The 17,124-nt window shown below is 49.0% G+C and overlaps 1 protein-coding gene across 1 annotated transcript; it reads left to right on the forward strand.

Annotated features, from left to right (window-relative positions):
- Positions 1-4,891: 4,891 nt before the first annotated feature.
- Positions 4,892-16,417, forward strand: ADAMTS4 (ADAM metallopeptidase with thrombospondin type 1 motif 4). Its single transcript, XM_063145854.1, has 9 exons — positions 4,892-5,846; positions 10,170-10,493; positions 11,100-11,232; positions 12,021-12,188; positions 13,009-13,295; positions 13,853-14,039; positions 14,470-14,645; positions 14,879-15,054; positions 15,712-16,417. Exons 1-9 carry the CDS (start codon positions 5,223-5,225, stop codon positions 16,124-16,126), a joined length of 2,490 nt encoding a protein of 829 aa, XP_063001924.1. The 5' UTR covers positions 4,892-5,222; the 3' UTR covers positions 16,127-16,417.
- Positions 16,418-17,124: the final 707 nt, after the last annotated feature.

A 17,124-nucleotide genomic window follows, 5' to 3' on the forward strand; every position in this document is an offset into this window, starting at 1 on the left:
GATTTCATCAGTGGCTGTTTCAATGTTTCTCAGAAACTAAGAAGACGGGCTAAACGCAGAGGTGCAGAACCTCCCTGGGTGCTAAGCTCATTCCCTCGGGTTCCCCAGAGGGGCCACGGTGCCCGATTGCCCTAGTCCCACCCCTTTCCCCCCAACCACTGATCATTTGGTGTGTGTTTTTCCTGGCAGTAATCTATCCGTGATGTAAACAAGGTGTGGATAACTAGTTTCAGATCCACTGTCACCACATCTTGTACCAGAGAGTTCCTTACATTAATAACGCATTGGGTGAAGAAGTATTTTCACCCCACACTCTCCCACACCAGAGGGATTCAAGAGGCAGCTGGACAGCCATCTGTCAGGGATGCTTTAGGGTGGATTCCTACATTGAGAGGGGGGTTGGACTTGATGGCCTTAGAGGCCCCTTCCAACTCTGCTATTCTATGATTCTGTGATTCTCCCTATCTGAAACCTACTGCCAGCCTATTAATTTGCATGTCCCAAGTTTTAGTATTATGAGGAAGGGGGCAAATAATATCTCTATCCAGGTGGGGCCAAAATGCAAAGTGGGTCAAAACATTCTTCTTACCCATTTTAAGCCAACTCAGACATGAGGCCAACAAGGCTTTGCACATCTACTCAGAAGTAACTATGAGTGGCATATCTACTCACAAATAAGCAAGACAAGCCTTCACATGTCCAGTCAGAAGTACGCATTCACAAATAAGCAATAGAAGCCTCCTCGCGTCTACTCAGAAGCAGGACAAGCCTCTGAAGGAAACAGGACTAGATCGTCCAGCAGCTTTCCTCCCCAGGCCCTGCACCCTTCCCCAGGAGGGAAAAGCTCTTATCTCCAGTCAGATTGATGAGAGATAAGAGCTTTTTCCTGCTGGGCCTGGTGAACATGAGAAGTGCCCTGCTGGATCAGACCAAGGGTCCATCTAGCCCAGTACTCTGTTCACACAGCGGCCAACCAGCCATTGGCCAGGGATGAACAAGCAGGACATGGTGAAATAGCACCCTCCCACCCATGTTCCTCAGCAACTGGAGCACACAGGTGTACTGCCTCGAATACTGGAGAAAGCACGCAACCATCAGGGCTAGTAGCCACAGATAGCCTTCGCCTCCAGGAATTTATCCAACCCCCTTTTAAAGCCATCCAAATTGGTGGCCATCACGACATCTTTGTCCTGGATCTCCCACCAATCAGCTTCATGGGATGACCCCTTTGAGTTCTAGTATTTTGAGAGAGGGAGAACAATGTCTGATGGGCCATTCATGATCTAGATCATTCTTAGTATTCTAAACTTCTTCAAAGTCCTCCATTTTAAGTTAGCAATCCACATGGGAAGGAGGAGGACTTTGCATTAGGGAAAGAAGGAAAGTAAGTTAGTTAGTTAGTTTACTGCCACAAGCTGAGGAAAGCATAATTGTAGGGCCCAGCTGCCAAGCCATGAGAAAGATCTCTCTTTGGAATTTAGCCTGATTTTCTCCTCTTTCGAAAGCATGGTGTTTTCCAAGCTCTTAACCCCTAGTATGGCTTGCTTTACTGAGCTATGCTCAGCTTGGCCTGCCTCCCGGCTTCCCCAACGCAGGCCCAAGGGACTGTGGGAAAGCAGGACAGCTTGTTCCCAGAAGAACCCTCTCAGTCTGGGAAAGGTAGGGAGAGTGACATAAACTGGCAGCCCTCGTTTGTCCCAGAGAGAGAGAGAGAGAGAGAAAGAGAAAGAGAGAGAAAGAGGAGATTTATCTAGCACAAACTAAGCTGTCATAGTTGAACATGACAACATCTTCTGGGAAGCGCAAGTGTCATCCATGACTGCAAAGTTGATTTTCCCAAAGGGCGACAAGGCCATCTTGGAGGCCAGTCAGAGAGACCACTTCTGCGTCACCAAAACAGGGGAAACTAATAGATTTGCATGAGATTCCCACGTGCTAATTCATATCAAGAGATGCACGTTTCAGAAATGATGACTATAATATAACCCGTGTTTTCCAGGCAATGGCCAGGTGGTCCATATGTCTGTCTTCCTGGTCTGCTGTCCAGGTGCTAATTAGGCATTTTCTTGGTGGAAAAGCAAGGTATTAAATTGAATAAGCAAACAAACAAATAAACTGTGCCCCCCCCCCTTTTCTGGGGTTAGCTTTAAACGACTGCCTTTCAAATAGAGGATGCCTTTAAATAATCAAGGACTGTCCTCTGCAGAGTAGGACACAAGGTCAACTGACTTGTCATGTTGCCATTGGGATTAACCTGCATCAATTCTCCTAGTGGGGCTGGCCTAGCCCTACCATTAGGTAAAGTGAGGCAGTGTCCTCAGGCAGCTAATTATGGATATTTCAAAAGGGCAACATATGATGATGATGACATGTACATTTATGTAAATTATATGTATTTTATACTTTACTTATGGTTTTAATTTTTGTGAACTGCCCGAAGAGCTTCAGCTATTGCACAGTATAGAAATGAAATGAAACAATTAAATAAATTGCTACTTATATAATGTATTACCATTATATTTTTACTCCCAGGGAAAGGCACTTGTGAGGTATTCTTCCTCAGGTGCCCAAAGAACAATATTATTTAAAATTACGTTACCCCGCCCTCCTCCAAACGGAGCCCAGAGCAGCTTGCAATATTAATGAAGCACCAGTAAAACAACCCTAAAACCCTACTGTCTCAATAAAACCATTTAAAACACAACAATAACAATCTAACTTAAACGCACAAAACCAACATGTCAGGAGCCAACTTTGCTGGCCTCGGGTACTATGAAAGATGGGCTTTGGGGTGGGGAGACCATTTGCATTCCGCCTCAGGCACCAAAAAGTCTTGGCCTACTCCCGTGCTGCTTGAAGACCCATACCATAAACCGTCCAGCTGTACCTATTCAACACTATGACCATTTTTTTCCTAATTTGGACCAAACATCTGTAACCTGAGGGACAGAAGTCTACACACCGTAAAACAGGGTTGGGCAGAAAGTAGCTCTCCAAATGTTCTGGACTTCAATTCCCAGCATTCCTGGACATTGGCCATGTTGGCAAGGGCTTGACGTCCAAAACATCTGGAGACCTACTTTTTGCCCACCTGTGCTATAAACTCAAACTGATTTATGATTCATTACTCCCCCTCTCCCCAACAAGAAAATACAGAGATTCGCTTCTGTCAAAGAGGAAGGGACGACTCTCAGTTATCACACAAGGATCCATTCCCAGAGTTATTTGGGGGAAGGAAGCCATTACAGTTAAACCAGATTAAGAACTGCTTACATTGCTAGAATTGATGTGCAACCACTGTGCTTGCCTGCCAACTTATGCTTCACTAGCAAACATACTGTCTTTGGCTTCAGATCCGATAGCACAGTCCCATGCACACCAGAAGGGAGTTCCATTGAGTTTAATGGAACTGGTTCTTAGGTAAGTGTATACAGGATTAGTGCCTTGCAGTGCTAGTCCATGGAGGTTCTCAGAAATAACTCCCATTGCATTCAGTGGGGCTTCCTTCTGAATAGAAATGCATAGGATTGCACTGTGAGCCTTTCTACACAAGGCATTTATTGTGCGCTCATGATTCCTCACTCACGGTAGTTTGCCGGTCTTTTACACAACATAGTCATTTTCGGGGTGGTGGGGGGTGGTTCTAACATGGAAAGTCTGGTATTTCTGTGAATGACAGCATGAAACACTGCTGTATTTGCATAATTGTGCTATAATAACAGTGCCACCTAGTGGCTGAAAGGCAGAGAAACAAAAACCCTGGGGAAAAAACACATGGAACCGATCTTACACAAAGAATTCAGAAGCAGACACCTCAGCAAAGTGGCGGGTTTAAAAAGCCTTATATAGAAAAGCCCTGAATGTCTGGTAACTTCACTCACATACACGAAACAGACAGGCAGACAGACAGACTTTGATCATTACTTTTTCAGAGTTTAGGGCTGATAGCTCTTTTCATCCTAGACCAATTCTTGCAATCTAATGTATTTATTTTGTGGGTAATCCGAACTCTGAACCAGCACGCCATTCATCCACTGTAGTAATGCAGTGCCTGCAAATAGTTGATATCTTAAAGCCAACTCAAATCTTGGTGGTGGGGGGATCAGCAGAACGGATTCTACAATGGGTCCTAGCATTAAAAAAAAAAAGTAAAAAGAAAGTGCTGTGTCAGAATTTTGTGACTCAAGGATGGTTTCTAGCCCACGGCCAAACCATTATTTCTCAATTTAGCCCCCCTTTCCCTTCCTTGGAATAAAAAACACACAAAGCAAAACAAAAACCTAACCCTAGTTCTTGTTCATCAAACAACTGCCGGCGTGCGTCCTATGTGCATCAGCAAAATTTAAGGGGGGGGGAGTGGAGGAGTTGCTATAAAAAAGCCATTTTCTCCAGCCAATCAACAGGAGCAAAAAAAAAACACAACCCAGCTATTAAAAGGAGCAGTGCACTTGGGCCAGCTTACAATTCAATAAAGGAGGAGGAGAGATTAATATATACACAGACACATACTCATATATGACATATATACACACATTCTCTCTCTCAAACACGGAAAATTCCCAAGGATTATTAGACAGAAAAAAAGAGAAAATTTGCAACTGGAATTATATTATTTTCTCGTCTTTTTTCTTTTCTTCTTCTCTTGCTTCCACTGATTTTTTCCCCCCCATCCAAACTTCTTTATTGAAAGGGAAGCAAAGCTTGTTTTTGAATATATAAAGATTGCTTTTTTTCAAATTTGGAACATAAGATAAAGAGGAGGAAAGCCTCAAGTCTGTCCTGTTGCAGAGACATCCTGAAGACCGTGCCGTGAGTGGAAAAGAAGACAAAAGTCATTCGGAGGGAGAAAAAAAAAGACTTGGCAGAACTGAAGGGGGAAGGAGGGAAAAAAATATGGAAAGAGAAGTTTGCTAACTAAAATAGAACGCGAACAATCAAAGAAGCAACTTCACACTCGGGCGTACAGGGTGACTGGAGACTCCGCATTTTCATGCCTATAAAACCCGCAACGCTGTGAACGTTCTCTCTTTAAACGCTGTGAACCACAGATAAAGAGGAGAGCCATCAATTATCTGTATTTATAATTTGCTCCTATTGTGTGTATTGCTGGACTTGCTATTTTGCTAATCTCAGGGGATTCTCCCCTAAAATCACTACTTAAAAAAACCACGTTGCCCCTATTTTTCTAAGGCTGATTTTTTAAAAACAATATTTTATTCCCAATGTTCCTTCTCTGGTTTGCCGCTTGTTGCAGCCTGGTCCTGGGGGCAGATGAGCGATCTCGTTTCGGCAGGTATCGAGAAGAGATCATCTATCCCGAGAGACTGAATGCCACTTTTCATCCTCCGGGTTGGAGCAAGGATGGCACCTTTGACAACAGCCTGGGCAGCGATGGAAGTCCGGATGAACGGCTCTCCTACCGCTTCAGAGTATTTGGCGAAGAATTGGTCCTGCATTTAGAGAAAGACCCCAGCTTCTTCACGGAGGGCTTGACAGTACAATATTTGGGCCGGTCCAGGGAAGCGGTAGACAGCTTGACTGAGCGAGGGACTTACTTCACCGGAACGGTGAACTCTGACCCAGAATCGGTTGTGGCGGTCAACTACGACGGGGCATCTTTGCTGGGGGTGTTGCAGTACCGTGGCGCTGAGTACCATGTGCAGCCCCTGGAAGGGGGAGCCCCAAACACGGCAGGAGGAGCCGGCGCCCACGTGGTGAGAAAGAAGATGCCGGAAAAAGCGGACGGACCAATGTGCGGCGTCGGATCCCAGACACCGGAGAGCATGGGGCAAGCCCCAGGAAGTGAACCCTTGACCAAGACAGAAGGGTCTCCCAGGAGAGCAAAGGTAAGAGTAATAATAATAATAATAATAATAATGATGGATTACTGGCTGCAGAAGAGTGGTTGTGTGGAGGACGGCTGACAAACCTCCCACCTGTAATGCTTTCCAGATGCTGCTCAGTTCTATGCTGCCCTTGGTCCCATCCTCTGAGTGAAAGTTCCCTTAGTACCTCTTCCAGTTTTTAGTATCTCAATTTTAGTATTTTTCATTTGCTCCTGGGAAGTTCTCAGAGAAACTGTCCACAGTGACACTCTGCCAGCTGGCAGGATGACTCCCAATTTGTTCTGGGAGCTAGAAGCAGTGACTGCTCCAGATTGCTGTGGGGAGGAAAGGAGGCTCCTAGGCGAGATGCCCTCAATGGGTTCCCTCTGTGAGTGAGCCCATGTCCTTGTCACCGTCACGGCCATCAGGGTAGGACGTGGGGGCAGAGGTCTGGGGGCCCCACTCAGCGGAATGAGCAGGAGTCCTCCCCCAAAAGCAGAAACAGGGCTGACTTAACATATTTTGAAGCGAAGCAATGCACGTTACCATCTAAAGAGAAGGAGAAGGGTGTCCTGGTGAAACCACTGACCAGAAGATGCGGTGGAAGCATCTTCTCCTCGCACGCTTGGAGAGGGAAGATGGGAAAAGGCAGCAAGGAAAGAGGACAGGGGGCTCAGAGCTGGGAGTAAGTAGCAGCTCCAAGCTGCCCTGTGGGCCTCAACAGATGTCCAATGGTGCCAAACCTTGACACTGGCCGTGGCTAGACATGGCTCTAACGACACCCGGCTTTCCCTGGTAACACTTCAGAGTCATTGTGGTTTTCTGACCATAGTCAACAACATCAATGGTGCGTCCGTTAGAAACAGTCATTCCTGGCAAGATCACAAAGTCGTTGATGGTAACGAGGACAGATATTTGCCACGGTTATTATTACTTAGCGGTTACAATATGCAGGGATGAGCGCAACCCTGCCCCCTCTCCCCCGGACAAATTAAATGTCTGTGCCCGGGGAAATCAAAGCACCCTGTGGACTCTCAGCCACCACGTGGCCTCACTGCTCAAGCCGCTGTGTACTTTTTTGGGGGGATGAGTGCGGATATCAGCCCTTCGCATCCCCTTCACCCGCACCGCCAAAGCAGCCTGACTCTCTTTTAGGGCCTTCTCACAATCCAATTAGCCTCTGACCCCCCTCTTCAATGCTCTACCCCTGCCTTCTGTTATAAATTGTAAACATTTGGGGGCACTCTCTCGGGGCCTGATCCACACAGCGCCTAGCACGGCATTTTAGTTCTACCTCCTCGCTAAGCAGCACCAATAATAGGTTCCACGTCATTTGGTTTGGCATTCCTTCTGGTCCTGTTTCTTAAATGCACACTCAGTGTTACAGACGTATCCCTCCTCCCACTCAGTGGCAAGGGGCTGAGATGAGACAACTGTTCCCCACCACCACCCCGATTGTTCCTGGGGGCAAGTCTGAGAGATAATAACGGAACAGACTGAACTGGGGGAAAGCCCAACCCTGGGGCCGCAATTCCACGCTCTCCGCCGCCACCCACAATCCTCTCCCGGCTGCTCTTTGCCCTGGCTGCGAGAAGTCATCAGCTGGGTTGGGAAAGCAATATGAAAAGTCTGGGCAAAACCGCAGGGGAAAGTAATTAGCCCTGCTGAGCCAAGCCATCGCTAAGGACAACCGGAAAGGCCCGGTCAGCCCGGTTTGGCTACCATCTTGGAACAGGCGTCACAGCAGGAAGGGAAGATGCATGGGCTTCAGAGTGGGAAGAGGCTACCGGCAGGATTTCACACGCGTGGCTCTGGCGGGAAGAGGCGCATTTCCCCTCGCAAAATAATAGCGGTGTCCCAGAGTCCCGTTCAAAGGGCTTTGGGTCAGAGGCAGGCTGTGGTTGGCAGAAACCAAATCTGGTCCAGCAGAGTGTGTTCTCCCAAGCTAGGATCCCTGAAGGCTGGAAATGGATCTTGACCTGGGAGAAAGGTGGTGCCTGACCTGCTGTGGGCCAGTATTTATACTAGGACTGGCCAATCAAGCGAGGCTTCATGCCACCAGCCAACTGCTGGACCCGATGTTGAGCCAACTTGCTGTCCTCCAAGGCCACAGCTAGACCTAAGGTTTATCCTGGGATCATCCAGGGTTCGCCCCTGCCTGAGCACTGGATCCCCTGTGTGTCACCTAGATGAACAGGTTTGACCCCTGGATGATCCAGGGATAAACCTTAGGTCTAGCTATGGCCCTAGTGTTTTAGACCACAACTCCCAGCATTCCTGACCTTTGGCCATGCTGGCTGGGGCTGATGGGAGTTGAAGTCCAAACCACCTGGAAGGCTCCAGGGTGGGGAAGGCACATACAATCTCAGGTCTCTAATTTGGGTAGTTCCAAGCAGTCATAAAACGACAGACGGTAGAGCAGGTTGAACCTGCCCTGCTGCTCTGGGGTCAGGTGTTGTTTGTACCTGCACCGGCTCAACCCATCCAACGCCATTCTCCCACCTCTCAGCGGTTCACAATATTATTCGGACCAACGCAGCCAGCTGATTTGGACATGCTGCCTGAATGATCATCGTCTCTTCCTGACTCTTAATTATCATTCCTTAAGCTTAGCGCTACAGAGCAACATAAGCAAAACTCGGGTCCCTGCCCCAAAGGGTCTACAGTCTATTTTTAAGGAGCTGGATTACCAAACTGGAACCTGAATCAAGACTCCCAATGCTCATTCCCTCTGCTCCAATTTCAGGAACAGCAAAGGGGTGGGTGGATTGCATTTTGTGATACCTGTCTCCCCATCGCCCACCCGGGCTATCCATTTGAGAAGGCGATGGGGAGGCAGGATTTGGCTAAAATTGGGGAAGTCTGGAAGCAGCATTTGTGGATTTCATTAAGGATTCCCCTTACCTTTCCTCCCTACCTGTAATTTGAACATCAGGTGATACGCTCCAGCTCTAAAATACGCAATGGAAGAAAACTGGCCCTAGGCATGCGCAGAATGCCCCTTGCCCTTATCACTGAATAAGCAAGCACAACCAACATCCACACGTTTAGGCAAGGGGGAAGAAGGCTTCTGAAGCAAATGCACTACACACACACACACACAGAGAAAGCAAAGAACAAAAGATGACGTGGATCCGCCTAAACATGGCATTAGGGCCCCTGAAACTCCCCCTTCTTAAGAGTTCTCTTTAAACCACACTTTGGACGGGCAGTTCTTGAAACAGAGCCGCAGCCTTGTGAGCAACATGCCGGAAGTCTTCAAATAAAAGACTGTTCTCGGTAAAGCAGAGCTCAGCCGGCCACCCTACTTGGATGCTGCGCTGGTTTTGAGAACCCCTTCCGAGGAGGTGCTAGAGCCGTGCGCGTTTTGCCCCCGTGGCCTTTTGCCTCTGGTTCTTGACATACGCCCCACACGCAGCGGAGCAAGCTCTGACCTCACCGTGTTGCGGGGATGTCTCAAGGCCGCACAATCCCTGCTCCCCTCCCTGCTTAGCACAAGCCAGAGAAGGACTCAGCGCTCGAGGCTTTGTGCCAGCGGCAAGAACCGCCCCCAAAACCGCCGCCACATACCCCTCCCTCCATTCTCAGGAATTCTATCCGGCATTCAGCCAAGGAGAACGGCACACAAGCCCGGCTCGTTAACCCTCCCACCGCTCGAAGACGTCAGGCGCTCAGGCACAAAGGCCGTTAACTCGCAGCCCACCACGGTCAAATGGGCCTCGACGGATTAATCAACTAAGCATTTAGCGTAGAACCTTCAGCCCTTAACACAGGCCTCATAGGCACATCCATTGACTCTGGTTAAAGTAGCCTTCCAGATGTGTGGGAGTTGTAGTCACACATCTGGAGGACGCCATGCTGGGGAAAATTGAGTTAAAGAAATATTATCTGTTATTAACATTTATATACCACCTTATTGCTCAAAAAGCCATTGAGGTGGTAAAACAATATTGTTTTTATTGTAAAACAATAAAAATAAGAACGTTAAAACTGTAAAACAAAAAGAGAGCATTAAAACCTTAATAACTACATATCATGAAAAGTGACAAGGAAGAGATGCATCTTCACATGTGCATCCTACCAAAAAAGGCTCTTAAATGTAGACATAATTTATTCCTCTGCTCCAAATGCTTTCGGTGTAGTATCAGCAATTTTGCTTGCCATGTTTCAACTGACGGGCTTAGATAAGCCTTCCCCAGCCTGGTGCTCTCTTGATATTTTGGACTACAACTCCTATCAACCCCAGCCAGCAGGATTCCAACCCAGAACTCCTGCATATGGTGCCTTTGGTAGTCCTTGCCGTCTGCCCATTGTCTCCTAATTTCCCACTTTTCCCCTCTGCAGCGGTTCGCTTCCATCCCACGCTTCGTGGAGACGCTGGTGGTGGCCGACGAGGAGATGGTGCGTTTCCACGGTGGAGGCCTCAAGCCGTACCTGCTCACCATCATGGCCGCCGCCGCCAAGTTCTTCCGCCACCCCAGCCTGAAGAACCCGGTCAACTTGGTCGTGACCAGGCTGGTGGTGATCGGGGAAGGCGAGGACGGGCTGCACGTGTCCTCCAACGCCGCCGAGACGCTGCGGAACTTCTGCACGTGGCAGAAAGGCCTCAACAAGCCCAGCGACAAGGATCCTGAGCATTTCGACACGGCCATTCTCTTCACCCGGCAGGTGAGCCTCTAGTTTGTGTCCACAGCCAGAGGTTTCTTGTATTTATACCCTGCCTTTTGCCCTCCTTGCAAGGAATGCAAGGCGGCTTACACGGTCGTCGTCCTCTTCATTTTTACCATTACAACAACCCTGTGATGTAGATTAGACTCGGATTCAATGACTGGCCCAAGGCCACCCAGATTGCTTCACAGCTAGTTGAAAGCCAGTGTGGCATAGTGACTAGAACAGCCTTTCCCAACCTGATATCCTCCAGACATTCTAGACGACCACTGCTATCAGCACCAGCCAGCACAGCCAATGGTCAAGCATGATGGGAGTGGTAGTCCAAAACATCCAGAAGGCACCAGGCTGGAGAAGGCTGGCTGAAGGCTTGACAGCCCAAAGTTCTCAGGACGTGGAGTTCTGTTTCCATTACTGATTTACGCGGTTGTGGGGTGGTGCCATGCCTCCACCTCTGTGAAAGCTCCTTGCTTGACTTAATGGATGTTCTGCCTGAAGGAGTGTCTCCCATGGGCAAGCCAATTCCATTTCGAAGAGCTAGAACTCCAGGGAAAAGGCACTCTGCGACAGCAGCCTTTACAGTATGTGCTTCTCTTTTGCGGGCAGGATCTTTGTGGGCGCGCTAGCTGCGGCACGCTCGGCATGGCGGACGTCGGCACGGTCTGTGACCCAGCACGCAGCTGCTCCATTGTGGAGGACGATGGGCTCCAGTCTGCGTTCACCGCGGCACATGAACTCGGTAAGTGGGGATTGGGACACTAGCCCTTACTGCCCCATCCCTGCCTACAAGGCCGGTGGTCGGCCCCTAAGAAAGGAGGCAGGCAGCGCAATCCTTGAGTATGTTTACTCAAGTGTAAGACCTACTGAATTCAACGGGACCAGCTCCCAGGTAAATGTGTATAGGACTGCACTTCAAACTTTTAACTCTTCACAGAAGATCATGAATGGAGAGTCCTCAACTTCCTAACTAAACCACAATTCTCAAAACTGATTGGGGAGAATAAGAAGCCCATTCAAATGTTATAAAATCCAATGTAAAATCGTAAGTGTTTATCCAGCCTGAATATATGTATGCGTGTGTATATGTGTATATATACAGGTAGATATATAGGTACACAAACATACACGCGCACACATACTATATATGATTTTCTATTGCTTTTTATAACAGTTGAACGAACTTCTTATTTTCCCCAATGAATTTTGAGAATTGTAATTGGGATGTAGATATATCTCCAATCCCTCTCCAGTCAAAGAGGAAGGATCTGCAAAGGTTGTTTTCCCACATGTATTCGGCGTTAATTTTCGCCAAATCATTTAGCAGGCTGTGGGAAGACAGATAAGAATGAGGACCAGAAACTTGATTTCAAAACAAGAATAGAAAAATGAAGACTGAGAGATTCTAAAACTGCACACTAGATAACAGATTCTGTCCTTGCATGGGATACGGCGCAGTTCCACAGGTAGAGGCTTAAGAGGAACGGGGACCTGACCTTATATCTCTCCCCTCTCATTGCCCATGCGTAGGTCATGTCTTCAATATGCTTCATGACGATGACAAACACTGCAAAGAGCTCAATGGCCACAGCAACTCCCGCCATATGATGGCCTCCGTCATGTCCCCCGTGGACCCCGACGAGATGTGGTCACCGTGCAGCGGCCGCTTCATCACCGATTTCCTAGACAACGGCCACGGTAAGGTTTCGTCTTCCCATTAGTGCGTCTCCCCTCCGTTCAGCTGGGTTTTCTTCTCTGCTGTGGCTGAGCTCCCTTCCGCACCATCCTGCCCACGCCGCGTGGCAGGCCACCACTGGACGGTGGAGAGGGGATAATCGCAGTGCACTTCACTTGCAGGGAGTCAACAAGAACAACCGCGGCTGTGTGAATGAGTGGATATTTATCTTCACTAAAATATGCATATCTAAACATATCCGATCCTAAAATACACATCTTATATACTAGTATCCCTAGCAGGAAAACAATTCTTTCCCACTGTTGCTCCCCAGCAACATCAGATTCATACTGCCTTTGATCCTGAGTAATAATAACAACAATAATAGAAACAACAACAACGTCATTTTGCCAACCCCATTAACCAGAATGTTTCTTAAAGACAACTGAGAAAAGCCAGCACCTGCTGGTGAGTAAAATGGACAATCACCCAATGCTTCTCAATGCACTTTAGTGTTGTTCAGTTAAGGGTAAAAACATGAAGTTAATCATTCAGGAGCAGGAATAAATGACAGCTCACAAGGATGCCTAGACAATTTACTGTAAAGGGGAAGCAAAACAGTGATCCTTTAAGAAAAGGGAACTTTGAGGAACCAAAATCAACCGTTAGGGCCGTTATTAGGGCTGACGAAAATTCCACAAAAATGTGCAAGCTTTCAAGTTCTCCAGAACTCTTTGTCAGGATAAGCTATCTTTTATTCCGTTTTTTATTTGCAGAACTAGTAGCTTCTTCCCGGAAGCAAGGCCTAGGCTCAATTAACTCTTTGGTTCCCTCTCCTTGCAGGTCTTTGCCTCCTCGACAAGCCGCACGAATCCCTGAGCTTGCCGGCCGTCTTCCCTGGCAGCAATTACGACGTGGACCAGCAGTGCCAGCTGAGCTTTGGGTCGGAGTCACGCCACTGCCCCAACATGCACCCGCCATGCTCCTCCCTGTGGTGCACAGGCCGGATCAACGGGCAATTCATGTGCCAGACCAAGTATTTCCCCTGGGCTGACGGCACGCTCTGCGGCGAAGGCAAGAGCTGCATGAGTGGCCAGTGCATCAGCAAAGTGGAGCTGAAGGCATACAATGTAAGTAGCCCATAAGGGCCGGTTAGGGCGGGGTGGTGGCGTTCCAGCCCAAAGGACAGATTCCAAGTGGGCAAATCCTAAGACAAGTGGAGCTGCCCCCGAAATACCAAAGTATGTAAGCTTGAAGCTCTGGTTGCTGGCAACAAAGTCCTAGGAGAGGCAGTTCAACCTCGTAGAATGAGGGGAGGGGGGAACGACAGCCCCAAATCCAGGAAACCACAAAATGATCAGTGATCAGGGGAAAGTGGTGGGGAAGGGGGGACCCCAGAGGAACTCCAGCAGGGCCCGATTTTCTCACAACGACCTCACACCGGCTCTCACTAAGCTGCAAATCAGGAAATGCTGCCATGAACTCACAAAGTGGACCTAGTTCAGCCATTTCCACTCCTCCTCAACTTCCAACTGCAATACAAGGGTAGACGAACCCTGACCTCCCTTAAAGCATGACTAGGTTTGCAATGTGCTCCGAACTCCTGAAAGCCTTATATTGAAAACACGACGTTTTATTTTTGGACGCAAAGCATCATTTCCCACTTTCTCCTTTCTCCCGCTTGCAGATTCCGACCCACGGTGGCTGGGGGCGCTGGGGCCCGTGGGGCGACTGTTCGCGCAGCTGTGGAGGGGGGGTGCAATACTCCACCCGCGAGTGCGACAAGCCCGTCCCGCGCAACGGCGGCAAGTACTGCGAGGGGAAACGCACGCAGTACCGCTCCTGCAACACCGAGGATTGTTCCAACGGAAACGGTAAGACCCTTCTCATTCTTTGACAGCTTTCTGCACGACCCGCATTTCTACAAAACAGGCAGACAAAGGCACTTTGTACAACCGCACAAGGTTATTGTGAAGATAAGGAGGAGAGAGATCACATCATGCACATCTCTGATTTCTGGGAACCACCCAGAGAGCTTTGGCTACTGGGTAGTATGGAAATGCAATAAATAAATAAATAAAAATGTATAGGGGCTGCTCTATATTTGGGGCAAATGGTGCAGAGAGATTCACCCCACATCCAAATAAACAAATATACTGTTGTTTTTTATGTTTTTAAATCTTGTATACTTTTAATGTTTACTGTTTCTAACTTTTGTAAACTGCCCAGAGAGCTTCGGCTATGGGGCGGTATATAAATGTAACAAATAAATAAATAAACAAATATGCGTGAATTCCCTTCCAGCTTTGACCTACCGTGAAGAGCAGTGTGCTGCCTACAACCACCGCACGGAGATGTTCAAGGACTACCCTGCCCCTATGGACTGGGTGCCCCGCTACAGCGGCGTGGCGGAGCGTGACCAGTGCAAGCTGACCTGCCAGTCCCATGCCCTGGGCTACTACTATGTCCTGGAACCAAGGGTAAGTGTTACCATGGTAACGGGGCCTAACATCCCTCAGCAGGCTGGGTGGTGATTTTATAGGACAGGCTTTAAAAAAAAGAAAAGCAATGGATGGGAAATTTAAAACGGAGGCAGGAGAGGGAGGGATAGAAAACGAAGGAGCTAAAAATGGTGGAAAGACGCGGAGGGCAGCAGAAAGAGATTTCCCCATAAATCCCTGGGGCAGCAAACTGACCTGTCGCTTTTGTCTAGGTGGCTGATGGAACACCCTGCTCCCCCGAATCCACCTCGGTCTGCATTCAGGGACGCTGCGTTCACGCCGGCTGCGACCGTGTCATCGGCTCCAAGAAGAAGTTTGATAAATGCATGGTGTGCGGCGGTGACAACTCCGGTTGCACCAAGATCTACGGCGCCTTCACCAAGCCCAAGTGAGTGAAGTTTTTTGCTTGTGGCGCGAAAGCGTCGGGAAAAGCATCCCTGGTTCCCTCACACTGTCTGTGGTATTTATCAGTCTTTCGACTAAACGGGGCCATTTTTCCCCACTCGCATTGCTGGAAAGTTTTTCCCCTAAGTTTTATTGCCGTGATGTACAGGGAGGGGAGCGTTAATTCTTTCCTCCCCAACAATGACCTCCCTGGGAATTCCCCCCTGCATGGTACCAAAGCTTAGGCGAGGGGGAAATCCTTTCCCATTGGCAGCAATGAAAGATTCTTTTTTAAAGATTAATTGCCATGCGGTCAGTCCCATTGAAAACTCCCCTTGCATGGCAATTAATCGGAGAAAGAAACCTTTCCATTGGCACCAAAGGACGCTTAGGTCTCCGGGGAATAGATCCAGGGCCATGGAAAATAGAGGCCTAGCAACACCTCCGCCACTAATTCATACAGGCCTATGCCGAAAATAACCATCGGAAGCCCAATTTATGGTCCCAGATAAAAATGATGTACGGGGGCGGGTGTATGTGTATGTAAATGAAGCCCAAAAAGTTGACTCTCAGGGCTACAGGTGTAGAAGCTTCACGTTAAGGCCTTGGTTGGTCTCCATCCCAACTTACCCTTGACGTGCCTTGTCCTTCTAATCACCAGGTACGGCTACAACGACGTGGTCACCATCCCCGCAGGAGCCACGCACATCCTGATCCGCCAGAACAGCGGCTCAACGTCCGCCAGCGATGGGATCTACTTGGCCTTGCGCCGGCGGGACGGCTCTTACGCTCTCAACGGCAACTACATCCTGGTGCCCTCCGACCAGGACGTCCACCTGCAGGGCGGCGCGGTCCTCCGCTACAACGGGGCCACCAAGGCCATGGAGATGATCACAGGGCGTGGGCCACTGAAGGAGCCCCTCACTCTGCAGGCCTTGGTGGTGACCGACCAGAAGACCCCACGCCTCAAGTACACTTTCTTTGTCCCCAAGCCTCCGAAGAGGCTGTCGAATCAATGGCTGAAGCAAAAAGCCCACATCTTAGAAGTCCTAAGGAACCGGCGAGGCCACAAATAGACTCCGAAGTGAGGTGCTTGGGAAACGCCTCAAAAGCTTCTCCAAACGACAAAGGGATGCCTGCGTGGGGAGAGAGGGGGGCTGAGAGGCACTTTTACGTCTCAGCTTTTCCAAAGATGACAAAACTGCTACCCCTGCAAGGACCCTTAAGCGGAAAGAACTGCTAACAAGAGTCTGCCATGTTGGACCCTGCTTGACAGCTGCTGACGCCTCACGGTCCTTCGGCAGCTTGTCGGGGGCTGCTTTCTGGCCCGCTTGCACGGCCTGGACATTTGGCGATGCAGGACACAAACCAGGGCGAGTGGGGTGGTGGTGGGGTGCAGGGGAGGGAAAGGAGCCCAGAGGCCTAAAACCTGTGCTGCTCACATGGCCGTCTGTGGCGTTGGTTGGTCAGGCCAACCCGTTTCCTGAGAAGTTATGGGGCGATAAACCAGGCTCCCAAAAGGAATCCAGAGAGGGGAAAAGGCTGGGAAGAAAAGCGTCCTGGCGTTTCAGGATTAGGGAATACCAGCAACAAGGCGAAGGAGACGGAGAGACAGAAGAGAGCTGGCATCAATTCTGGAAGAATTACATCTGGGTTAGCAGAGGCTTTCAGTGAGCCTCTTATTATCCATCGTAGCTGCACCCTTTTGATTCCTGACCGCTTCTGTACTGTATTTATTATTGGTTTTTATTTATTCGCCATTCTGGGTACGTCAAGTAGTAGTTGTGGGCTGGGCTGTATCTTTTAAAACACACACACAAACCAGAACAAAGCCAGCAGCCCTGTGTCCTTAGCTCTTAACGGAAAACTTGGCAAGTTTATGCCACACGTTTTCTGGGCCAGCCAGAAAATGTGCTTGAATCAGCGGTGTCTACCTCAGCCTCTTAGCGCCTCCTTCTTCACTGCCTCTTCGCACAAGGAACTCTTTCCTCGGGCCCCGTCGGCTCTCCTGGCTTCGACCGGCCTCTCTCAGGACAACCAAGCCTCTTGGTTTTTGGCAGGGGGATTTTTTTTT

Source organism: Elgaria multicarinata, chromosome 21 (assembly GCF_023053635.1).
Source record: "Elgaria multicarinata webbii isolate HBS135686 ecotype San Diego chromosome 21, rElgMul1.1.pri, whole genome shotgun sequence".
NCBI lineage: Eukaryota > Metazoa > Chordata > Lepidosauria > Squamata > Anguidae > Elgaria > Elgaria multicarinata.